Source organism: Motacilla alba, chromosome 17 (assembly GCF_015832195.1).
Source record: "Motacilla alba alba isolate MOTALB_02 chromosome 17, Motacilla_alba_V1.0_pri, whole genome shotgun sequence".
Lineage (NCBI taxonomy): Eukaryota > Metazoa > Chordata > Aves > Passeriformes > Motacillidae > Motacilla > Motacilla alba.
Window position 1 is genome coordinate 4,929,314 of NC_052032.1, and position 26,248 is coordinate 4,955,561.

Consider the following 26,248-nt stretch of genomic DNA (forward strand, 5'->3'; position numbering starts at 1 on the left):
TATTTTTTCCTTCCCCTTCATTACATTCTACACAACGATGGAACTGAAAGCAAAAGCCACAAAGGAACATAAAGACAAACACTACCAGCCACATTTCAAGTAATACTTTCCAAGCTGGAAGGGTCACCCAGAACCTCCTGGACAACCTTCACCACTCACACACACGTGGGGACCCAGCACCCAAAATGCTCCCAGTGCAAGGATTTTGCCAAGGCCTCTCCTCCCCCACAGCTGAGAACAGTCCCAGCTCTGGGGAAATGAATGAAACACCCAGCAGGGATTATTTCCTTGCACCTCTCAGCAACCCACTACAGTGCTGGCCCTTCTTTAGGTACTTCTCTATTCTATATGAAGAAATAGCCACATGTTTAGGTGAGCTGAAGTTCTGTTCTTTGGGTTTTGGCTACACTGAACCCTCCTATTTTGAAGAGATCTGAAGGAAACTCTTAAATAATTAGACACAGCCTGAGAATGACTATGCAATAGCAAACAGACCTTCAGGAATAACTAAAATGGTTTTTAAGATATTGCTTTCTTTGTAAAATTAACTATTTCCCTCCCTTTCAATTGACAAAACAAATAGATCACAAACCCAATTAATATTTAAATGAGTATGTTGCTTCCCTAAAATCAACTTGACACATCACTGAACACTTGCATTGAGCTGCTTCTCTGTCGTGCTAACATGTTAAAGTTGTTTACATCATTAATTTAAAAAGTTATTATAAGGAATTAGCAACCTCAGCCCCAAGGGCTTTACACTCCTGCACAGATGTAAACGACTCCACAAGGCAGATGAGATGTGAGAGTCAGACTCACTACTTTAAACCAGAAAACCTACCTCTCTGTGGTTTAGTATTTCCAGTGCTTCCTTTCCTTGAGACTCCTTTGCACAACAGCCAGACTGTCTTGCCTTAAGTTCTTGATTAATTGACTGCAGCTCTTTGACCATCAGGAGCAGGTCAGCAACCTAAATAACCAAAGGAAGAACAAGCAGAACTCGTAACATGCAAACAAAGTGGGAAAACAAATGATGGCAGATAAATCTCCAGCTAAATGCAAGCTGCACTGGGTTTGTGTATCTGCTCCTGTGTTAATCTCCCTAGGTACAGAAACATGCTTCTGTATTTGTGAATTAGTGTTCAAGGGACCTTCATTTGGAACACTGTAGTTCACAGTCAGTTATAAAGTTTAGGTAACAAGTTTCATAACTCAGTAGCAAGAACAAACCTGAGGGCACTCACACAAACAGCTGATCTGAGAAGAAACATTTAATGCAAGAAAAAACAGTATTACTGAAAAGCAGCAGCATTCAGGAACAAGATGTTCTTCTTTCTCCAACCCTCTTTAAAAGCCACTCTCATTCTGAGCAGTTTCACAGACACAGAATCTGACTGGGCAGCTGGGTTCAAAACTCTCATGGCCACAAAGCCATGAAGTGTATCAAGAAGGCAATGTTTGAAGAAAAAAAGTGAAATCTTTTTATCAGACCAATTAATATCTTTGGAAAACCAGGTCAGCTTTCAGTCACACCCGTTTTCCAGTATGAAATTACTTATAAATAGCTTTTGCTAATGAGTGTCCCTGAGCCTTCTGAAGGGAACATGCTCAGAGATAAAAGCAGTAAAACCCCAGAATGGCACTGGGACACAATCTGGGGTTTTTTTAGGGACACCTGTTCCAAGTAAGACAAACTTCCTTCCTTCAGGCTACCCACCACCTCCAGAGCATGAGCACCTGCCTACAATTCAGCTGTCCCTGAGAAATAGAAAACTTCACTTATGCTCACTCCCAACCAATCATATCCAAAATTATTCCTTGTCATGAACTGGTGCATGGATCAGATGTCACTGTGCAGGATCAGGAGAAAGAGAAGAGGTTTCTGAACTCCAATACTGATTTATTATTTGGTCAGCACTTTCATCTCTCTGAACTTCAGTTCTCCTTACAGACAATAGAGACGCCCCTCAGGGTTATTTTATAGCATGCCCTATTTACCAAAGGATTTGCAAATCCTGGGATGGAGTGTGCTCTACAGAACACAGTATAGACACCACCACCTCCATGCCTGATGAAGGCACATAAATACACACTGTGGGGTGCTCAAGGCAAAACCTTTCTTTGGAGTTGATGTAGATGAAGTTGAAACTTGTACTGAGTCAAAACCTTGAGTCCAGGTGTCCAAGACCACAAAAGCCTGGCTGCAAATCACTCAGCTTTCAGCTGACTCTGAAGCCCATGGGTGTAATAAAGTCTAATTAGTTCATAAAAGGTGGGTCACAAACCACAGAGATGGGAGCTTCAAATCCTTTCACATCTACCCAACTGCACCTAAATAAATGTTTCTGTGAGAGACACAGAAACTAGAAACAAAGCAGAATTAAGCCATTAGGAACAGTAAATAATGAAAAAAGATCAATACCTTTTTTTTAAGTTCTTCCAGAGACAGATGGTCTATCTGAAGGCTTAAATGGTCTTGTTCTCCCAAACAGATACTCATATAGGATGTTTGATCTCCACAGAAAGATAGAGTTTCATCTGCCAAAATAGCCAAGGACAGACATTATTTCAGAAACTCCATTTGCAGGAAAACACAGCTCAGAATGAACAGGACATTTCCAATAAGAACCTTCCAGTAAGTCTGTGGGAGGCCAGTTAGAATGTTTCATTCCCAAAATAAGCTTTCTGTTTAATTGAAAAAAATTTGTCCTCCTATTTCTTTGTGCTTCTGTCACACAGACTTGCTGCATTTTCTGTGGCTGTATTTTCTGCGGTTATCAGCACGAGTTGTGAATGTAATTCTGAATTATAATTTACATATTTAGCATTACAATTAGAAATAATTTTTAGGAAGGATAAGTTAGGCATGAATAGTTATTCTATTTTAACTATAGTTTCATGAGCACGAACTCAAGGTCTCAAGGAAAAATGCCAGGTTAGACAAAGTTAATGAACTTATTTTGCTTTTGGGTCAAAAGAATGCAGTAATTGGATTGAAAATAGTTACTTATTCACTGCCTCTGTAACTGCAGGAATTATTTATGTTTCAATAAACACCTGTTTATCTACAATATAAATGACAGTCAATTCTATAAATAAATTTCATTAGATAGGGAGAAAGCATAACTAAATTAGGACAAAGAAGAGACATGCAAATCCTACTCCCAGTTCTGACACTGATCCCGTGGCTGCTGCAAGGACCCAAAAGACACAACTCATGACTAATTTTTCAGCCTTTATTCCCACCAGCCTCACCCTCAGCACAGCAGTTCCTGAGAACCCTGGAGTATCCACAAGACCCTTTGGCCCACTCTGGTTGTTGATTATCTCTGGGCTTTTGAGGTTGGAAACTCTGAAACAGCTGAAGTTTACCTTTTGTCACTTATCAGAGCTGTCAAGTGATGCTAAAATTGAAAATCTAAGTTGAAAGGGGAAGTGAACAGGCTTTACTGTTATTTATATATCCCCTATGGGATAAAACAGAAACATCTTGTACATATGCAGTAAACTATTTAATGATACCCACTTATATTATTCTTTTTCTATATCTAAGAATATACTAAAAACACCTCCCAAGACACACAGCAAAAAAGCCAGAAGCTGAGCTATATTTAAAAGCTCTACTTTTTCTGAATTACTAAGTAACAAAACTTCTAGGTATTTCTTTCTTTCTCTGGAAATACTTCTGCTAGGAGGAGGTTACCAGTGCCTAAGCCACAAGCTCTTTGGGAAGTAATTACACCCCATGGTCAGAAAATATCCCATGGCCACCAAGTGATTCCAAGGCAGGAATCTCTGACTTTTGTGGAAAACAGTGAATTCTGTGGGTACAAAGCTGCAGGCAGCATGAAATGATCTCTGCAGTAGAATTGCCATGGAATTTCTAACATTTGCTGCATGGAAAGAGAGAAACTGTCCCTCTGTATGTGCCCTGGTTGCTCCAGGACATTCTGTTACAAATCCACCAAATCATCTGTATAAAAAGTCAAAAAGAAATCTTTTTGCACCTTTCAAAAAGAAATATTTTCACACCTTTTTTACTCTCAAATATGTTTTCTCCATGCCAGCAAACTGACTGAAATAAAACCACTTTTCTTTCGTGCTAGAGGGTTGGGCTGGGCATGGATACAAACCTTTGTGGTTTTTCATGTCCTTAATCTGATCTTGTAAAATCTTCTGGAGATTCCTATTACCTAAAACATCTTCTTCCAGTTGTTTTCTCAACATGAAAATGTTGTTCAGCTCCACTTGCAAGCTATTTATACTGGAAAAAAAAAAGAGACAAATAAATGTCTGAGATTCAGTTGAAAACATTTTGGTGTGCACTGGTTTTTTCTCCACTCAGGCTCGCAGCCATTTCCCATTCCCCATGGCTGGGTTTCATCCCACACTTCCATCATTCTGATGCATAAGCACAAACAAATCCCTACATAGAAAGAGGAGATTAAATGTTTACATACACAGCATTTTCCTGCTCTTTTGGGCTCTGCTGCCTAAATCAGCTTCCCCATGACAGAGCTCTTCTCCCAGCCTCTTTCTGAGCAGTTCTTTTTAAGGAAAATCTAAATTACTATCTTCTAAAAACTGTGCCAGAAAAATATCATTATCACATAATGCTGATGGCTTTGTGTATTCCATTATGTGGTGACCATGGAAACTTTGTTCCCTTGCCACAGAGCTCCACCAGATAATCTAATCCTGCACTTAGGAAAAATATCAAAAGATCCTGTTCCACTGAAAATAGGACCCAGACACAACTAACTGTTTTATTTCTTCATTTATCCACAGCCTGTAAAAAGATCCCTTGAGTTCTAAATGGTCTCAATTGTCTCAGTTACCACCATGGGGCATAAATGTCCAAACTTAGAATTTTTAATTTGTCAAGGTGAATTAATTTTTAAAGCAACTTTACTACTGAAGCTCTTCAGCATCAGCTGCCCCTCAGGCCCCAGAGCCAGCTGCCCTTGCTACATCTTCCCACACCCTTCAACCACACCAACAAGGCAGTTCTGATCAATCTGTAAAAATATTTAAGTGCTGAAAATAAACCAACCTGAAACTGTAATAAAATGAAATAAATTTGCTTTAATAAAAAATAAATAAGAGGCTGTTACTGAACTCTTTGTAGTATTTATTTTTGCATTTACTTCACTTAGTGTTTTAAAATAAATTAAGCTGCTGCAGAATTTCCAAGCCACTGCACTAAATGATAGAGAACTCGGGGATCTTTAAAAAAATATCAATCCACCTGATGGGAGACTGTACAGGAACACAGAGCACATCACACTTGCATGAGAATAACGGAGTATTGCAGATGCACGTTAATTAAAAGGCTACATGTATGAAAAGCCTCTCAGTCTATCTCCTGACAAGTGTGCTGTTGTCAGGGGTTCCTGCACAAGAAACTACTGCTTTAAACAATTCTTCCTCATACAAGAGCTTCTTTGAAGTGAGAGCTCTCTTAAATGCTCAGCAAAAACAGATTAAGAGTAAAACCAAACCAACACATGACTAGAAGCCAGGTAAGCACATTTTCTCCTTTTCATGAGTTAAAGGTTTTATAAGAACAAGCACTGATTCCCCTCTTGGAGAGAGAAGGAATGTCTTGGTCCTGACATCCAGTAGCTCATTTTGAAAAATAACCACCCGGGTTGCTTAAAATAACTAATGCCTAAAAGAAGATGTCAGCAAGAAAACAGATGTTTGCCCAAAATCCATGTTGCTGCTGATGGCAATTAAACCCAGCTTCCTCATCTGTGTATCTGCAGGGCTTGTTTACCCATTCCCCAAAAATTTGGGATTCAAGCCTTGATGAAGTTTCCTGCACGTTCCAGCCCCCAAAGATGGGAGATGGAGGAATAAGAGCAGCTCCAAGCCCCAGCTCACTGTGCATCCTCTGCACTGACTGCTCCATGCATCCCAAAATCCCAGAACCACAGGGTTGGAAGAGACCTTCAAGATCATGGAGTCCAACCTGTTCCCTGAAACCTCAACTAAACCCTGGCACCCAGTGCCACATCCAGGCTTTTTTTAAACACACCCAGGGATGGTGACTCCACCACCTCCCCAGGCAGCCATCCCAGAACTTTATCACCCTTTCTGTGAAAAATTTTTTCCTAATATCCAACCTAAATTTCCCTTGGTGCAGCTTGAGGCTGTGTCCTCTGGTTCTGTCAGTGCTGCCTGGAGAAAGAGCCCAACCCCACCTGACTACAACTACCCTTCAGGAAGTTGTAGAGAGTGATAAGGTCACCTCTGAGTCTTCTTTTCTCCAGGCTGAACATCCCCAGCTCCCTCAGTCATTCCTCACAGGGTTTGTGTTCCAAGCCCCTCTCCAGCCTCGTTGCCTCCTCCAGATGTGCTCAAGCATCTCAATGTCTTTCCTAAACTGGGGGGCCCAGAACTGGACACAGTACTCAAAATCCTATATCAGGGATCAGGACTAATGATCCTGATCCTACAGAAGCTCCTTGCAAAAGCCCAGTGATGACACCTGGAGTTCTGGGTTTGCTTATTTGAAAGGCCTTCTAGAACAGCCAGGTTCAGAGCCACACTGTTTGCTGTCATTGCTGTACAGAATGTGGAGCCTCTCCGTGCCCACAGAGCAGGAGTCACTGCCAGGTCCCACTCTTCACATGAAATCAGAGATAATCTCCATCAGCTGACTGCTAGCATTATTTTTCATCAGTATTTTGTCTAGCATCTAAAGCAGGTCCTGAGCTGTGGCCAAGCACAAGCTGGCATTGCTGCTAAGTGCTTAACTCACACACAAATCTCATCTAGTCTAGTGCTACTTTATGGTTTCCAAACTATAGTGGTCTATAAAACAACTGCAAAATACAAATAAACCTTCCCCCAGAGCTGGCAGGTATAAACCACTGCTTTCAGAAGCTGGCTCTCAAAACTTCATTAAGAAATTTGCAATTATAGCAGTAACTTTTTATAAAACATTTAAATTTCATTTGTCTACAGACTAAGAACGTTCTTTATCATAATGCCTCCTCCTCAATTGCCAAGCAATAACAGGATACAGAGTAGGCTGCAGATTTCTTTCTGAATTGTTGGGTTCTTTGATTTTAAAAGGTTAAAAACCACTTGCTTATGCCACCCTTTTCAATGCTTTGCACTGAACGAGTACTATGCAAACTTCAATTACTCTGTTTTGTTTAACCTTCTCCCAAATCTTGCATATTTATATTCTCATCAACATTCCCACAGTGTCACTTTTAAGATAAGCATTATCTGTATTTTAGGAGTAAAAAATGGCAAATTGTCCAAGGCCCAAAAGTTCACTGCAAGTTGTTTTTGCAAGATGCCAAAACACAAGACCTAAGTATGGAAAAATCCAGCAGCTCACTTTGGTACCTAAATGGAAAGAGGGCTCATTTGAGAGTCCAATCTAAAAAGAAACATTTACAGAAACATTTGAAGTAATTTAGATAATAGAAACTCGCTTACATAAATATTTCTCTTTAGAGACTACTACAGAGAGCTTATAAACAACTGGCCAGAACAAACTAATCCCCAGTAAAGCTGCACTTTTCACAACTTTGCCCTTTGAGTTCAGATTATCCCCCAAAGCAGAAGCACTTACCTATCTGACTCCTTGAAGGTCTTCACTAGTGTAGAATAAATGTTCTGTTCTTTCCTTAAAGCAAGGAGCAGCTTCTCATACTCAGCTTCTTTATTTTCCTAATGGAAAAGAAGAACATCCTGTGATTACAACATGATTTTCATGTCTGTGCCCATGTGTGTGCTTGCGTCCTGAAGCTCTTGTGAAAGAAGCTGAAATGCCAGTTTTCTGAACAGGATCACCAACGTGCATCTGAGAACCATCCACTGTCCTTAAACGCAGCTGCTACTGAAGGAGGCAAAGACTGTTTCACTGGGTACCCACCATGAGGGAATCACACACCTCAACAGTGCTCCAGCATCTTTCTCACAGCCTCAGAAGTTTCCCCCATCCCCAACAAAAGCATCCTCACTCCCAAAGTTCCCACAGCAGGAACAACCTGGCAGGCAGCTATCACAGAGGAGGGGAAGGGGAGCAAACAAGCCAAAGCTCCAAGCACACATTTTAGAACAAGTCCTCTTTGTGTTCTGGATAAAATTGGTTTTTGGGGGTGAGGAGATCCAGCAAATTCTGTTCCAACTCTGAACAAGGATTATATCGAGCTCCAAATAAAGGATAAACATATCAGACACTGCATAATTCAGTTTTCTGCACACTACAAGCTGCTGCTTCACTCGTGTGAAGAAAAGAAAATGGTTTATCTGCAGTCTTGCTCACAGAAAGGATGATATTATTATTATAAGAATAAACATAAACTCTTATGGTACACTCTCAGTAAGGATCCACTAATTTCCTCAGACTTTTTTCATTCCAAAACAACCAGACAGTCACTTTTGCAGCAGGAAGTAAAAAATGCAGCTATTTAATGGAGTATTTTCTTGCATTTACTATGTAAAAGTATCTAAGATATCAATCATTTCCAAAGAGAAAATAACTGGGATATTACAGCAAATTTAGATGTATTAATATCAGGCACAAATTCTGCCTCTGTTAAAGAATTTTTGGTTCTCTCAGTTTTTTATTTTGACTGAAAACTGAAAGGAGGAACAAAAAAGGTGCCACAGTTAAGGGGGAATTTCAGCTGAGGGAACTCTTAAGAGATACTAAATCATTAGTGAACAGATCATTAACAAGGAAGAAACCTACACCCAGGAGTTTTAAGCAGCTGTTATTATTCCAACTGCAATTCCTAAGGAGGAAAATGCATCCAAAAAAAATTCAGCTACAATAGAATCTCGTTAATTCACACTAAAGATGCAAAGACTGCTAATTTGAACAATTCAGTGCTCTGCAAAGTAAACAGCACAAAAGCAAGGACAACCGGTGTTTACTTTTAATTATTTACACTCTTACTTCACAATATGCCAGCAAATATGTTAAATAATATTTTGCAAGTGTAATCAAGCTGTGATCAGGTGACTCCTGTTAAGGTAACCTGCCTGGCAGGTCCTGCTGCAGCTTCTACCACTGATGCTCCAGAGTCTTTGAAGAAGTGACCTTGCCTTTGGACAGGTGCTCCATGTTCAGCTGCCATCAGCTTCCTTGAGAAAGTGTCATTATTAAAGAAATGAAAAAGCTTTCTCCACCATTACTGTGTACCAGTCTAATTATCTTAACTTTGCCTGATGCTTTTAGAAACCTCGACACAACAGGCTGCAAACAACACAAAAAGAGACAAGAAATGTACCTTCAAAAGCAGCTCATTTGTTCAGTGCTCTGTCCACCATGATGCACTGATGGAGCCAGGCAGTGATTCAAAAATTTAACAGTACCTAAAGGCTGCATCTAGAGACATTGCCAGGTTCTAGTGCAATTTAGACATTAAATACTATTCTGTATCAAAGTGCAAAATCCTGAGCTTCACATCGAATTCATTATCTGGACGAGCAGAGGAAGAGCTCCCAGCAAAGCTGCTGACTGCGCACGGAGAAACACAAAAACAGATGGAGGTGGGTGATCCAGAGGCCAGTAATAAAATAATCTCATGAAAAAAAAAAATTAAAAGTACAACTTGCAGCCTAAATTAAGGAGTCTTATCAATGTGCTGGAATCTCAGCCTTTCAAGAACAGCCATTAAGCAAGAAATCCATGGGTTGTAATTTAAGTTGGAAAAGTTTGATCACAAACACTGACCAATGACGTAGAAAGCAACAGGGAAAACTTATTCTTTTCACTGAATTTAGCTGTTTCACAGTCTGTTAAAAGTCCTAGCGAACTCTTCCATATGTCTGATCCAAACCTTGCAATTATTACTGAAGACACTACAGACTCTATCCTAATTAAGCTCTTTCTGAAGCCCCGGCAGAGCGCTGTCATTGTGCAGAGTTAGGGAGCACAAATGAGGGAAGGAATGGCTGCTGCATGAACAAAGCAGTGCCACACACAAACCCTGTTCCTTTTAGGATTCACATGTTGGGTTCTCCATTTGTACCAAAATCTCAGTAACCTCATGAAATCCTCCCAACTCTTTCTGCCTAACATGAGCTGTTTCTTAATTCCAAATGTCACAGGCTACACGCAAATTATTAAATTCTAAATTCAACTACCTAGGTAAAGGTTAGCAAAATCACGAGGAAGTGTTCCTGATTTTTCAGAATCTTTCACGAATAATAAGGATGAGGAGATGCAGCATGCACATCCCTTTTTTTTGTACATTATTACTGTCATTTCTAAATAACGCGTGGGAGTGAATTATTTCAATCAACTCCCCGACGGTACACAAAACATAAGGCAGCTCTGTAACTTAAATAGACTGTAATGCTGTGGGAGTTAATGAAACATTAAACCTCTTGACACATGGTGTGAGGGAAAATGTGTTAGAGGAGATAGCTGCAAGACATCCAGGACCATATTGCAGTGAAGGATTTATATTCCCGTGAAAGGAGGCAATCTAATATGTTAAAGTCTATATTTAAGTCTGAAATACTATTCCTAAGCAGCAGTGGTGGAAAACATAACTTATTTTCATTAAAGGTTCCTTAGATTGCAAGCAATGAAAGTAAAAGGTTTATAACCCCACAATAAATAACTTATTGGCAATGTCACAAGAATATCCGGTTGCCTCGCTGAATGTTCTCGTGCTTCCAACAACCCTCAGGATCATTTCAAAATCTCTGAAGGTTAAAGGATAAATGACTGAGAGAAGGATATTAGCTATACCTCCTCACTGATCCATCCATTCATCCATCACTAGAATTTGGTCATTTCTTCTAATTTCTAAATTCCTTGTCTGTAAAACACATTTGACTCAGACTTCAGAGATCCTCGAGTCAGAAGTTGCCAGACTCCCCTAATTATCAATGCCCTCACTCACTCTCTTTAGACCATGACAGTGGCTCAAAAATCCAAACTCCAAAATTAGAACCTGTAATTTATCTCTCCTGGCCTGGCCAAGGCACCCAGCAGAGCTTTGGGTGTTGGTTGCTTTAAAATTTATCATTACATTAAAATAAAGTACAAAGACATGCTGAAAGAGAGAAAAGTTCTGTATCTCTCCAATCAATTTTTACAACTTCAAAAGATCAGGGAGGCTGCAGAGCCTGGTTTCTGTCCCCTCTGGTGGGGAGGATCCAGCTATGGGTTTGTTGAGTCAGTGCAGCACAGCAAAGCCATCCAAGAGTGCCAGGCAGCCAATGAGAGCAGAGCTCTGGCTAATCTGTGTCCAAAAACTGGTGATTAATGTACCCAAGTGGGTCCTTACAGGAGATAGGTGACACAGAGGTTGAGCTGAGAGGACAATGGGCTGTGATGAGCTATTGTTCAGTCACTGAGTGCACAGCAGCAGAGAATGGGCTGTGATTAGAAGGTGGGTCTGGGTGATTACCTGCATGCCTGCCACTGCTCCTGCCCTGGTTATCCACCTGAGCCGAGTGAGGGGTACACAGGCAAGTCACTGTTTGATTTCCATTAATTCCCTGTGATTTTCCATCCTAGGTCCCTTTGTGACAGAAGTTAGGTGCATGCACTGCAGTTTGTTGTGCAGAAGTGGAATTTCCCCCCAGCCTTGCCCAGCCCATTTTCTGTGTCTGCACATTCACATATACTGGGATAAAGCCTCACTGCTGCCCAGGCAAACAGGGCTCAGGCTCCTTTTCTCTCAGCTGGTCACACAACCAGGACTCCACACGCTCTTGTCTCTCCCATGGTTAATTATAGTGCCCATCACATTCATCATCTCACCACCAGACTGCTCAGAATGTGACCCCAAACACTGAACTAACATTTCCTTTGCCATTGGCTCCCTTTATTTTGAACTTCCTTGAGAAAGTCTCGTTAATGATTGACATATTATTACAGAAATGAAAAAGCTTTCTCCACCATTACTGTGTACCAGTCTAATTACTTTAACTTTGCCTGATGCTTTTAGAAACCTCGACACAACAGGCTGCAAACAACACAAAAAGAGACAAGAAATATACCTTCAAAAGCAGCTCATTTGTTCAATGCTCTGTCCACCATGATGCACTGATGGAGTCAGGCAGTGATTCAAAAATTTAACAGTACCTGACTTCTTCTGCTAGAACAGAATGGAGGGTAAAGAGAGAAGGAAGTACTTCCAAAACTAAAATTTTGAATTTTGACCTCTCACTTCAGGTACAAGTCTTTTCAATTCATGGCATCAAATAAAGTAATGGGAATATATTGCTTATCCTTTTTTAACATATATATTTCTGTACAAGTTCTTCTTTGCTTTAAAGAAGTTTTCTTCTTGCCCTGGACATGTTTTCACACCTACCTGTATTTATCCTCACATTCCATTTATCTCCTGTGGTCACCAGCTCTGTGCAATCTTTCCCCTTATCTATCCAAAGTACACAAACTCCTCTCTGCACCCCTCCCCAGAAATACAGATATCCTCTCTCTCAGTGAATTATGTCTGCCCTAACCACCAAAAAACCCCTATCTCTTTATGGCAGGCAAAACATCTGAAAGCAGGGAATTTAGTGATGCCATATAAATTCATCAGAGCAGAAAATATGGTGAATTACAACATATACCAATCCACAGCTTTGAAGCCAAAGTCAAAATTCTATTCAATTTGAAGTCAAGGTACTTACCTGCAAATGATTAGTAATGCAAAACTCACCTCCAGCTCTCTGACTATCTTGATAATTGACTGTTGAGTCTGTGCAGCACATTTCTCCTCTACTAAACCCTCATTTTTCAGTTCAAGTTCTTCATTAGCTCTTAGAAGGTTCTTGCACTTATTCTGGAGCTCCTGCAGCTCTGCATCCTTTTCTTTAACTGTTCCATCAAGTCTCTAACAAAAGAAAACAGGCAGTTTTACCCTAATTTGAAACTGCAAAATACAAAACCTAGCAAAATTCAGAAGAACATCCAAGGATGACGTGGAACATGTTATTTACACACCCTGCAAAAAGAGCTCAATTTGAGACACCACAAGCAAAACCAAAAGATATACAGAAGCTTTCCCCACCTCTGCAACCCTCTTAGTATTAAAAAATGCAGTCAAGGTATGCAATGCACCTTTGTCTCCAGGTACAGAAGAACCTCAACTCCTCTCTGCATTGCTGGCTGAATACCATCACTACTTTTTTTACTCTGTGAAAACTGAGCAGGGGCCCGTTACCATTCAGGCAGGAACCTTCTCATATAGGACATCTGGGGCCCCCAGAAAAGAAGATCAAATATTTCAGGATCTATTCATCAATTTCCACTTTGTGCAGAATAAACTGAAAATCATGAGCACTTCAGAGCTTTTACAACAGTGCCAATCCTACATAAGTATTAGTAAAGCTTTCTTCCCCCTCTGTCCACACGCTTCACAAAACCCCAACAAGAAATCCTGGTGAATTCCACACACTCTGTAATTACAGGTCTGTTCTGCAAACACGGGATTATGAGAAGTGAAGGATTATCTTCAAAATCAACAATAACTCCAACCACAAACATGATTTTGTAATAATTCCCATACAAAATCAAATGATAACTTTCCATTTTTCATTTCAGAGTAAGTCTACCTACCTCAAGCAGCAGATCCTTGTGATTGACGCTGTCTGTCAGCTGCCTTATAACAAGTTCTTGGCTCTGCAGCTTCTGATTGCTTTCACTCAAAAGATTATTGTAATGGTGTTCAACTGCTTTTTCTTTCTCAGTCATTTCACCATGTAATTTCTCCAGTTGATTTCTAAGGTCCTACCAAAAAAAAAAAAAAAAAAAAAGAAGAAACTGAATATGCAGCAAATCAACTTTAAAGAAAGTTTAAGACTAACAACCCACACTATCAACTGAAGGATGTACTGAAGCCACTTTCTCTTGGCATCAATGAATACAATTAAAGAAAGAACAGCTTTCAGATAAGATGTCAGTATTTTCTTCCATAAATCTAGGTTGTTGTTTAAATGCTTTTCATACAGAATGGCTGGTCTCCAAGGCTGTTGGGAATATTATGCACATAGATGTTGTCAGAATGAACATTCACTTCTGAGTCAATTTACTCCCTGGCTAGAAATAGGAGAAAATTGCTTACAGGTGATTCAGTTTGTCATTTGCCTTTTTTCTCATCACACCATGAAAATTGTTGCACACTGGTTACTCTGCCATCAAACAAAAGGTCAGAAATGTTAAAACTTTTTTCTTTTGACAAGAACACAAACTTCAAATGACCAACCAGGTCAAGCTCATGATCAGATGGGATGAACAGAACTTGATCTTAACTCTGGCTCTGTTAATTACTTCCTGCAGCTCCAAGATTAGCTGTATTACCTCCACATCTTAGCTTCCCAGCAGAGAAATGTGGGCGTTCTGCTCCTAAACCACAGGAACAATCTCTTTTAACACCTTCTACACAGCAGCAAGTCCCAAGGAGTCCGGGATCTGTTAGGACCAACAGGGAATGCTGCAATGGAAGATCAGCAGCTCCTGGGCTGCACCAACCACAATCCCAGCTCTCCTCTGCAGCCCCACACATCTGTCCCACTCCAGCTGAAAATCCCCAGCTCTCCATGGGGTTTCAAAGTCTGGCCACCTGACCAAGCCTTGGGTCCCAAGAAGTAACTTCAAACAATTCCCATTCCTTACATTCTGCTAGGCACCAGGACAATCACTACATTTATGTGAATATATGAGATTATCAGCATGGAATTTATAGTCAGCTCACAGATAGAGTGGAAAATATTTAAGAGCACAGGGTAGTAGAAAAATTTCCAACATGGCTTCTCTGTCCTTCCACCCTCTCTCTCACCACCACTGTTTTGTGTCACTTCCAACATTTTTGCTGGTTGGTTGGGGAGTTTCAACACTGTCAGCTGAAGGAGGCAAAGCTTGCAGAGACACCAGCCTCATTTTATAAACTTTTCCTCTGCCTCTACTGCAGAGATTGTGTAGAAGAAATACAGGTGGAAACTTGTAACACAAGAGCTGTTATCTAAAATTAAACAATTAAAACTTGCAGGAGACTTTAGAGTATCTAAACTTCTGTTCAGACCCAAAGAACCAGGTAACAGAGCCTACATCTTCAAATAAATGTTTGCTATTTATTCCCCAAAAGGGCCCATTTGTGAAGTAGCATGAGCCCTTGAAATAGTTTGCACATATGGTAGTCACTTATAAACTTTATTTTTACCTCCACTGGGATTTAAAATTTAATCGTTGTTTCTTATTCTAAGTCCAAAGAAATAGCACTAGTGACATTTTAATTGTAGTCTCTTTACAAACTGTTTTACGTCCTGCTCTTGACTTAATTACCTTGCTTCATGCAGGTTCACATCAAATCCTTAACATCACTTTATTACTTCAGTGTTTTATTTCTGTTTATTTTGCACATTAAAGGCAAAATGTCATTTACAAAGCCTTTTGGTTTACTTTCTTCATTTTAGCTTCATCTCCAGGATTCAGCTAAGAAACACCTAACAGCTCCCAAAACCCCCTCAAGTGTTATTCAAAGAATGATTACACCCTGACCCTCAGTTCTACAAAGTGATTTTTTTTAGGAGCAAAAGAGCCACTTGCTTGACTAAGAAAACTGAAGAGCAGCAGAATCAGGTCCAAGTTTTGTCTAGATACCCAAACTCTCCAATATGTTCCTGTTTTTCCCTAACTGCTGCCTATAAATACAAACTGCAGTGGGAAGCAGTGCAAGCTCTGATAATTGCAAAGGCTTTTGGCTCCAAGTTGTGGAGCTCTTCAAGTGGGTCACATTAAAAGCCTATTCCCACACAGCACTGGAATTGGAAGCAAAGGATCAACAGCAGTGTTATCACATTCCTGTGCTGCAAAGGTCACTCCTTGGCTTTTTTTAATGTTATTTTTATACTGTCACGTTACTGAGTGGCTTGAACTGACACATTACCTGTAATTAAACTTCAGGGGACTTTTCATCTAGCCTGCAACTTCAAGGGACCAACACTGTGACTCTTAGTGAAAACCGTGAGCAGCTTGAAGATGACAGACATGCAGAGTTAGAAAGATGCTGCTGCAACAAGTGTATTCCACTTGTTATCTCAGTCCTCATGGTGCACAGCAGCTGCCAGGTGCAGGAACCAGGTTTCTGCCTTAAAACAGCAGAACTCTGTAATGGCCAGGTTTTATAATGGCCAGGAAGAGCTGGACTGACAAGGGATGTAATCATGGAAAAAGTAGAAGAGCCTGTGTGAGATTTGCAATTTGCACATAACTTTGCCTCTCCTATTTCTGCCCCCAGAACTCCCTGAATCCTTCCCAAGGCAAGCTAAAGGTGAGACTGAAAATTACCTTCTTTGCATGAGCTGGAATTCTGTAACACACCAAACTATCCATCACTGTAGCAGGTTGCTTGAACTCATTGACCACTCCAATTGTCTGGGAGAATATCTATTGGTTTCTATACATTGACTTGCAAGGGTAATATAGTACCTACAGCTCTCAGAGCACAAACTTTGCAATTCTCTCTGCCAACCTTTTCCCCAAGAGACTTTCCTATGATTAATGATAGCTGAACTAAGAAAAATGAATGTGAAACACTCTAATATAGAAGACTGGAGCAGATGCCTCCCCCTCCTTGTCAGATGAAAACCAGTTTGGTGAATAATTAAGTTGTGAAGCTCCAAAACCTTCCTCTCAGGCTAAACTACAGCTAGGAAGACTAAATAATAAATTCTGCCTAATGAGTTATTATGCATTTCCCCAACCAACTGATCAAATATGAATATCCAGTAAATACACTTTAACTGTCTACATTTAGGCCTGGAGAGAGAATGGATATGTGAAGTGTTTAGTCATGTAAATTTGAACAAACTTCTCAGAGAAGAAGCATTCCAACCCTGTTACAGGCACAGTACCATGACAGCCATGAACATCTAAGGGATGAGATGTTTATTCCTCACCAACAGTGTGTGAAAATAAAAGTCCAAAGTTTCTTGTTCCAAAGAGCTTTAAGTGATGTTTAACAGCATCTTGAAAGTGATGCTTAACAACAGCTTTTGGAAAGCACAGAGCATAAAGAGCTTTAAAAGCTCTTTCAGATACTTTTTAAAGTTGCCCACCCTAAGGCAGGAACATGGCTCAAGAACACCTAAACCCATTAATGCAGGAAATTCCTAAAATTGGACCAAGTGTATGATCTGGATGATCAGCTCACATGTAACAGTCTTATTTGATGTAGTTTCCCCTTCTTCCCTTCCAGGACAGTAATGCCCAATTCATGTCCAGACAAACTGGGTTTACAGCAGGCCATGAAATACATTTTAGGGGGCTTGTTTGTTGGGGTGTTTGGGGTTGTTTAATAAAAAAATGCAAAAATTTAGCATCACCCCAGTTACAGTACATAGAAAGTCACTGCCAATTTCCCTGTGAATGAGTGAAGAGCTAGGGCAGCAGTTCATTACAGAGATTGAGGGCCTTTTCTACAGTTTATACATTTTTGCTAACTTTATTCCAACAAAATAGAAACACTGATGAATAGGCATCTTGGAGCATAAATAGAACTGAGTTTTTAAGGCTGTCTCATAAAAAGTTTGCAGCAGATCACCGAAGCAGTCTCCTATTTGTCAAAGAGCAAAATCTCACAGCATATTGTTCAACTCCCACATATCTACTACTTAATGGGCAACACTTCACAGGCAATGTGGTTCTATCCAATGTACTTGCAGCTCTGAAATTGAAGCAGCTGTTCTGCAAGGAGTAGGAAATAGGTTAGGGATATAATTTTTATAAGACTGCTCATCTTCTGGCAGGAATGCTTTTCCCCAAGGAGCTCATCATTTACACAAAAAACTTGGACATAATGGAGTCAAACAGGGCTTCTGTAATCCAGCTAACTTCAAATCCCCTAGCAACTCCCTCCTCAGTCCTATTTTTCCTGTCTTTCCTGTACAGTTATATTCTAGCTGCCCTGAAAGATGAAAAAAAAAATCTGAATAGAGAAGACAGTTAAATATAAAATACTTCAAATCAATAAATGTTCTTTGTGGCTGTTTTACTGACAGCAGCGATCTGTTCTCGCTCTCCTTAACCTCAACGCCCCAAAGAAATCTCAAAGCACACCAAAGATAGAGATTTTGTGATGGCAGCCAAACCACAGTTGACAATCAAACAAAAATGCGTTAAATTGGGAGTAGGAGGGGGAGAGGAACTTCATTTATTTGTAGGTAAAGAGACCCCTCTGCTGGTTTTAAGGAATAGTGCAGGAGCAGCAATTTCCACGTCTCCCTGCTTTATTAAGGTCCTTATTTAATAATGGAACCAAAACATCTAGTGAATAAAGACAGGCTCATTAAGTCTTTCATGTAATTTAATATAGCAGGAGACTAATCCCTAACTGAGGAGGATCAGACTCTGGATGCAAGCAGGACTCTGCTCATTATGCAAATGCTGCCCTGGTGGAAGCAACTGTGAGAAGGCTTTAACAAAATCCACATGACAAAGCATCCAGGTGAGAAGTGTTTTGTGTCAAAGCCTCAGCAGAAGGTGCACCCTTTTTTCAAATGAAGAAAAGGAGAAACTTGGTCATTCACTTTGTTGCATCAGCTGTGAGTGCTGGGAGCAGGAGAGCTCATCTGAATGCCCACAGCAAGGTAAAAAACCCTCAAGAGAATATGAAGCAGCAGAATTAATGAACAGCACCTCCTTTTTATGGTAAACTGTGATCAATTAATCCTGTGCTTTGGGTCTTTTATAAGCCGAAGTTATTTAATATACAGCCTTTACAGGGACCCTGCTAGCAGAGCAGAGAGCAGGCTGAGGTTTGGCTCCAGGTCACAATTAGAAGAAAGTTTAAGTAGTGAAATTCAAGATAATCTATAGACATGCAACAAGAAAAATATGGTGGAAATGTAAACATACATCATCCTGATGTTCACATTCTCCCATGAGAAAAACTGGATCAACAGTAAGCATTTACCACTTTTAAAGGTTAATGGTTTTTTTCTAGGACCTAACTATCAAAATTATATTTAAAATATTATTCTGTGCAGATCATGTGCCAGAATTTTCCTCAGTCTTCACACACAGCATTAGGCAGTGTCAGGCATTTCCTTCCCAAAAGTTATTTAAATTAAAAACCTAATTTAGCTAGAAAAGGACCCGCTAAAGCACTGAATGATTTCTACACTTTAGGAAAAAAGCAAAAACGTGATAATAACATTAATGGTTTTGTCACTTCTGCTCTTCTGCAGTTGTGCTTCATCCAGCTCCTTCTCCATTTTCTCTCTTTCCAAGTTCAGATCACTCAGCTCTTGGCCAGTGACTTTAATTATCCTCTGCAGCCTGCGGTTCTCAGCGTCCTTCGTGAGGTTCTCCGAGCGCAGCTCTGCCAGCAGGGTCTCCTTCTCCATCAGCAGAGCCTGGTAATCCGCAGCACCCTGGAACACACAACAGCATTCAGGCTCCAGAAGGGGCTTTTGTGGAGTCTTTACTGCCATTGCATCCCACAACCTGCCCCTCCTCCCAGTGTATCAGAATTGGGGTGCAAAGAAACAGTGAAATGACAAACAAGGAAAGTGTAACGCTAAAAACTTCCTCTAGTGATGTAACAAAACTTTCCATGACATCCAGCGCAGGCTGAGGAAGTCTGAGGTGACAAAGAATGAGACAAAGGTCGACATGCAAAGGAGTCACAGTGCAAACAAGGTCATGGCAGTATTACTGATTCACAGAGCTTTAATTACATCAAACTATTTCTGGAGTAGAGTCCGATTTCAATCTGGACTAGGGCAGGAAGTTACTGAGTCTTTCATGGAATCACAGAATTAAGGCTGGAAAAGACCTTGAGGATGGAGTCCAGCTGCCAACCCAGCACCAGCACCGTGTTCACCACCAACCCACGTCCCCAAGAGCCACAGCCGCACATTTTTGGGATGGTGACTCCACCCTTCCCCTTGGCACAGGCCTATTTTGTGTTCCACCACACTGCTGCAACCCCCTGGAGTCAGAGCAGAGGTGACAGGAGCAGAGGGCTCTGCAGCACCTTTTACTCACACAGAGCTGCCTTCAGCCCAGGGCTGGAGCTAAGGAGCAGAGTGCTGAGGAGCAGGACTCGCTCTGCAGCGTGGGCTCTGTGGGCAGCAGGGATCCATCACGCACATTTTACACCCAGAACTTTCTAAAAAATCATCAAGTCCCTTTTCTCCTTCACACACACACAAAAAGCATTACTAAATCACATTTTCACAAATAACGTTCCAGTATTTTATAAATAGTGGTTTCACATTTATTGTATAAATAAATCCAAGCAGGTGTCTCACACCCAGCTCAACTCTGCTAATAGGAAGCCTGTGCTGGCACATACTTTTGGGAAAAATGAACCTCAAGATGACCTCAGCTCCCCAGATAGTTGTGTCTTTATTTTTAACTTATTCTGATATTACATGTTTCTCCCTTAAAGATTCTCAGTTGGTTTAGATTCAAAAAAAACCCCAAACACTAGAAGGAGAAACAAGGTAAGTTATTTCAACTTCTATTGTTCAAGTAATTTTATTTAGGATTTTTTTTTCAAAGTAATAAAAATTAAGAATTTTAAAACAAGATTTTAAACTGATTTCCATTCCTCTGATTTCAAAGACAGCAAGCACTGCCTGCTGTGTGGAATTACAGAGAAGGGAGGAGCACGAATGGGGGAAATCACAACAAATTGCTTGTTCCTACCTTGAATTTTTGGACATGTGCCTTGTGAGTTGCCTCTCTTGCCTTAGCCAATGAAGCATTTAACTCTTCAATTTCAGAAGCCAGCTCCTCATTCTTTAAATAAAGTGAAATGAATACTATGTAGGAAAAGTTATTTCCAAGGGATGGCAATGCAGTAATTTCAACCCCATCTCATTAAACATTCATCCAACTACACAAAACACTTACAAGAACACCAAATACATCATAGTAAATCTCATATAAAGAAATTCCTGCTCTTATACACTCACTAGACTGCCTATCACTCAAGTGAAGTATTTCCCACTCTCCCACACAATCTGAATTTCAGCTGATGTTGACCTCTCTCATTTTAGCTGCCTTTGACAGCTCCACTTACTCAACAACATAAAATACCCCTCGTATCTTCTAAGTGGTGCTCAGAGCTGATAAAAATCAGTATGCAGCTGAAAACATTTTTCTTTCAAGCTCTTAAGGGAGGAAGATACTTAACGGATACTTTCTCCTCCCTCCTTCAGTCCAAGAGCCCAAACTGCAGACAAGCAGAACTGCTTGGAGAGGCAGCAGCAGTGACAGGGACCCACTCAAAGCCTCCTCATGGTTACAGTCAGATCAGACCCTGCCACACACACAGCACCCCCCCTCCGTGGTACTTCAACAAACCAGCAAGATCACAATGATCCTCACCTCTTTTTCCTTTGCTTTTAAGGCAACAGTTAGTCCTTGGATAGTTTTATCCCTTTTCAAACCATTCTTCTTTTCAACAGCAAGCTCATTTTCTCTCTCTTGCAGCTCTTCTTGCAGTGACTAAATTAGATTATGTGAAAGTTGCATTAACTTCCCACTAAGAGATTCTGTAACTGCACATTAATAAGTACACTTCCCTCAGAGGTCCTGGAGCTTATTACTCAGATTACCAACATAAAATACAGTCCCCAAAATGAGAGGCAGCATCTTACAGAAGTGCCTGGAATATTGTATAAGAAGGGGGCAGGCCACAAGCATCAGCTTCAATATTTGATGAGTGTGTCTATGAGCTTTACTGAAAATTGCTTCAAAAACAGGAGGGGTCTTCCTGTCATCCCATATAAAAGAGATTTTAACAGAGGACCTGCTCTGCTTTCCCTGGAGTCAGGGCTTCCTGTGCCTCTGAAAGGATAACAGAGGGAGTCCAACACTGTAAGATGTTAAGGAAACGGGAGCAAAACTGGAACTTACCTGAATTTTTTTTTCAAACGAATTTCTCTCATTTTTAAACTCCATTCTAAGAGCCTATAAGAACAAAACAGTTGTTATGGCCACTTTCATTCATTCTCAACATAAATACACTCATTAAGCATTAAAGTGAAGCAAAATGAGCTTAAAAACCCTGGGCATAAAATAAGCCAGTCAAAACTAAGAAGAAAAATAAATAAAATAGAACAAAAACCCTCAAAACATCATGTTCTTCCATGCATGAGACAGAACAACTGCACTTGCTGAGTTAATAGAGGTGCATTTTTATGTGACATTTATCTTTGTCAGCAACGTGCTTTTATCAAGAGAGATTTTAATTAACACTTTTCCCTGGGGAGATGACAGAATTATTTGTTTTAAAAAAGTAATCATACATAAAACCAGAGTTGTGCAAAGGTATTCACCAGATTTTTTTCTCCAATACTGCCCCCAAATGATCGTGTGCACTTTGTCCACCTCCTGTGAAATGATTAAAGATGATGCTGTTTTCACCTTGACACACAAATACTCCTGTGAAAGCAGGGTTTTTCTTCCTGGCACAGACAGAGTTAATTGCAAGACCACCCAAAACTGAAAACTTTTACTACCTCTAATCAATCCAATCATAAAAGATCCTGGACACAGACAAAAAAGTGTGTATGTACCGAGCTGAGCAATATTAAGTTCCTAAACAAAAGGGAAGAAAAATTCTCAGATGCCTGACAGCCTCCATAATTAACTTTCTTAATTCTGCCAGCTTTAATTTTGTCTTTGAATAACCTATAGGGGAAAAAAAAAAAGACAACAAGCCTCAGGACCTGTTTCTACATTCGAGCGTTCAGGATCTCTGTCTTCCTACTTAGGAGCCAAGTGAAACAGAAGACTGATTCTTGTACCTTTTGTAAGCTAAAGGGTAACTTGCACTTTATTTGATGTTTTTATGCCTACCTCCCTTACCACAGCTTTTTTTTTCAGCTCATAACAGCAGAGACACTTCCCAAGAACAAATTCTGAACAAATTCCCAGGTCACATTCTTAAGTTTTACAGCAGTTATGTCACGCAGTGAGGGATCTGTTAACATCTAGGATTTCCCTAATATATACCTCTGTAAAGCAACTGCACTCTATCTATTCCACAGGCAACACAACCCCTCAGTGAGGGAATGGATAAATGAGGATGAATAGTGCCCACCAAGCCACAGCATAACCCATGAATGGTAAGGAACTGGAAAATGGAGGAGGAAATGATATTTTTTTTAATTGGCTGATGTCACTCATGTAGTATCATGCATAAAACCAAACCTTTAAAATCCTACCCCCTCCCATGAGATTTATAGCACATAATTGATCAGGCAGTTTCCTCACCTCTATCTCACTATCCTTTTCAAGCCTCAAGGCAATGGTAAGTTCTCTGATTTTTTCTGCTGGCAAGTTCCCGTGAGAAGATCCACTCTGAGACTTTTCCTTCTCGAGGTGTTGAATTAGAGCTTCTTTACTTTTCAGTGACAGATTCAGTTGCTCTATAAGTCTAAAATTACAAGATTTTAAGTATTAATCTTGTATCATCTAGCACCAATTCTCCAGTCATTGCAGTGAATCTTGCAGACAACTCTCCTAAGTGAAGACTCAGGAATTGTAGAACTTAAGGAAGGACTTTTATAACCCTGGAAAACCTGAAAATGGGCTGCAACTTCAACATAAGCAAACAGGGTTGAGCTATCTGCAAAGTGCTCATTCTTGTTTTCCTCCAATACCACTTCAAATATCAACAGTTAAGATACAATATTTTACTTACATTGTCCTTTACAGCACACACAGAAACCTTATTAATCTATTTCCTTTCTTAGCCCACACACCACATCCTCATGTGCCTTCAGCAAGTATCTCTAAATTTGTATCTAAGTAGTTCTCATTTCACATAAACAAAAAAAAAACCAAAAACCCATGCTAAAACCAGGTCAGGTCAGTGCTGTTGTCTTCTGTCAATACACATCTTCACACTCCCAGGATTCCAAGAACAATAATGATGTTTTCTGGCTGACCTGAGTGCTACACATGAAAACTTTGTAGCATAAGATGCCATCACTGATTCCTCATGTTTTGTATCCTGGATTGTATTCCTAACAGTGTTTCTCTTCCCATTAAATTTACCAGCCTGACCTATGAGCTAATGTTTCACACATCCTGACCCTTTCAGGCTTGCAGGGAACTTTTAAAGATGACTTTGCTCCACAAAGCACTAAACTGCTGGCTGTGTTGCCATTCACTCCATGGGTGGCCAGTAACTCTCCTGTGCCCAAGGGCAGGACCAAACTAATCAAACCCAAAGCTGTGCTGACTCTTCACACTTTAACAATAAAGAATTCCAGCAGTCAGAAACATTACTGGCAACACTTCTGACCTGTCTTTCTCAGCTTCTGTAACCTTGTCCACATCCTTGGCAGGGGCATTGATAATTGAAGCAAGTTTCTGCTCAGCAGCAATTCTCAGAGCTCTCTCCTTCTCTGTCACTGCAAGGGCTTTTTCCACCTCTTCTTGGGCAGCTTTAAGAGTCTGAAATTAAAACACACAATCCTGATGCCTCTAAGAACTAAATGCTCATGAATTTTTTCACATACTGAAGTTTCTTCTACCCAACATATGTCAGGAGGTTTAATTTAGGAACTTTTACCAAGTATTTCAAGTTCTTTGTAAATGCTTCTGAACTCTGTGTCTGCATTTTCAAGATTAATCCACTTTCTGTAGTACAGAAAGAAGGGAAATTTGTTTCAAAGAAATAAAAAATACCCTAACTGATAGCAGAACTAGAAACAAAAGTGCCCCTATGCTATGGTTTCAGATTTAGCAATTATAAAATGGTTTTGTCCCCCTGTCCTCCCACTATCATAATAAATAGTTACACTTAAATAAAAGAGGTTAAAGAAGGGTTTTTTGTTCAATCAAATTAATATTCCCAAGCTCACTGTAGCTAATTGGAACTCTCTCCAACATCATTTATAATATTGTGCAGGAATTGATAAAGTATGAGCCAGACATTTTTCTCTTGAACAGTAAAAGAAATGGAGATAACAGCCAGAGATTTCTGGAAGTCAACTTCCTCTGGGTGCCCCAACTCACAGAGATAGAGAACACCAAAAAAAAAGATACACAAAACAACTTGCCATATACTACATCAAATTTGACTCAGATCTTCATTTTCACATTGCAAGTTTCCCTGCTGTGCTCACCCAATTTAGTTTCCTATGAAATAAAAGCCTCCTTGTAGCCTAACAAGCCATTCCCCCTCTTGCCTTCACATGTGAACTAAAAAGCATCTTTTTGGGGGAGGGAGAGGAAAAGCTCCTTCACCACTGAACTTCCCCACTCAACCCCTCTCCTGAAAAGCTGTTTGGCCAACATTCACCTGTCATTCAAGAACTCTGAAGGAAATTAATCTTTGTTAGCACTCCCTAGATCTGTATAATTACATGGTGCTGTGTAAACCTGTGACTAAAACCACACTGCAGTGTTTGAATGCATAAGCAGAATATGATTAATGTCAGAGGCCAACACTATCTTTGGGCTACAGAAAATATCCCATCTCCATGAGATCACAAAATCTGCTCTTCAACCTATCAGATCTGGAAAACACCAGCCTGACTGCCTGATTTGGGACAGAGGAAGCAATTTAAGAACTTCTCTACCAATTCAACAAGGACTGAACTTCTCTACCAATTCAACAAGGACTGAACTTCTCTACCAATTCAACAAGGACTGAACTTCTCTACCAATTCAAGCACAAGGAATGTTTCAGAAATCCCACTTCCACTAAAATGAACAAGAGGTCATGCAAATTCCTCTTTCCTGCTCCTTGAAGGAACCCACTTTAAATGGACTTCAATCATCCTTGTGGCCCCTTCCCTTTACACTACAATTCCTCTGTAAAGTAACCAGAACTCAACAATAAACACAGGAATAAACTGTCTCAAGCACAGATGGTAGTGAGGAATGAAAAAAGACATTATGAAAATATAGGTTGACCACAGTATCTCAGATTATTGTACAAAGACAACAGTGACTCCTTATTATTCCTTCAGCTGTGGTCACTCACCTCTTCCAGAAGGTTTATTCTACCAGTCAGCATTTCCTCCATCTCTTGCAGCTTCTTCTGTGCCTCCTTCCCATGCTGCACTTCAGCATCACCACCCTGGGCCAAGCTTTCAACTGCCTTACTGAAAGACAAGAACACAGACATAAATCCCAGTGCACATCAACGTGGAAAACATTTCACATGCTAGCAGCTGATGGATTATGCTCCAGCATCTTCCACCTTCTCTGTACTTGCTTATCACTTTAAGGTTCAATACAAACATCTACAGACTATACTGCAATGTGGGTGCTATC

At 40.3% G+C, this 26,248-nt stretch overlaps 1 protein-coding gene across 2 annotated transcripts in view; it reads right to left on the reverse strand.

Annotated features, from left to right (window-relative positions):
• The window catches only part of CDK5RAP2 (CDK5 regulatory subunit associated protein 2), a 70,788-nt gene that overhangs the window by 38,419 nt on the left and 6,121 nt on the right, over positions 1 to 26,248 (reverse strand). For both annotated transcript variants that reach the window (XM_038156251.1, XM_038156250.1), the window contains exons 6-18: positions 25,956 to 26,076; positions 24,267 to 24,418; positions 23,231 to 23,393; positions 21,869 to 21,922; positions 21,338 to 21,457; positions 20,654 to 20,746; positions 19,153 to 19,371; positions 13,559 to 13,729; positions 12,660 to 12,833; positions 7,595 to 7,692; positions 4,134 to 4,264; positions 2,423 to 2,538; positions 842 to 970 (exon numbers count right to left, since the gene is read on the reverse strand). In XM_038156251.1, the coding sequence (XP_038012179.1) occupies positions 842 to 970; positions 2,423 to 2,538; positions 4,134 to 4,264; positions 7,595 to 7,692; positions 12,660 to 12,833; positions 13,559 to 13,729; positions 19,153 to 19,371; positions 20,654 to 20,746; positions 21,338 to 21,457; positions 21,869 to 21,922; positions 23,231 to 23,393; positions 24,267 to 24,418; positions 25,956 to 26,076 (1,741 nt within the window). The remainder of the gene's footprint in view (positions 1 to 841; positions 971 to 2,422; positions 2,539 to 4,133; positions 4,265 to 7,594; positions 7,693 to 12,659; positions 12,834 to 13,558; positions 13,730 to 19,152; positions 19,372 to 20,653; positions 20,747 to 21,337; positions 21,458 to 21,868; positions 21,923 to 23,230; positions 23,394 to 24,266; positions 24,419 to 25,955; positions 26,077 to 26,248) is intronic.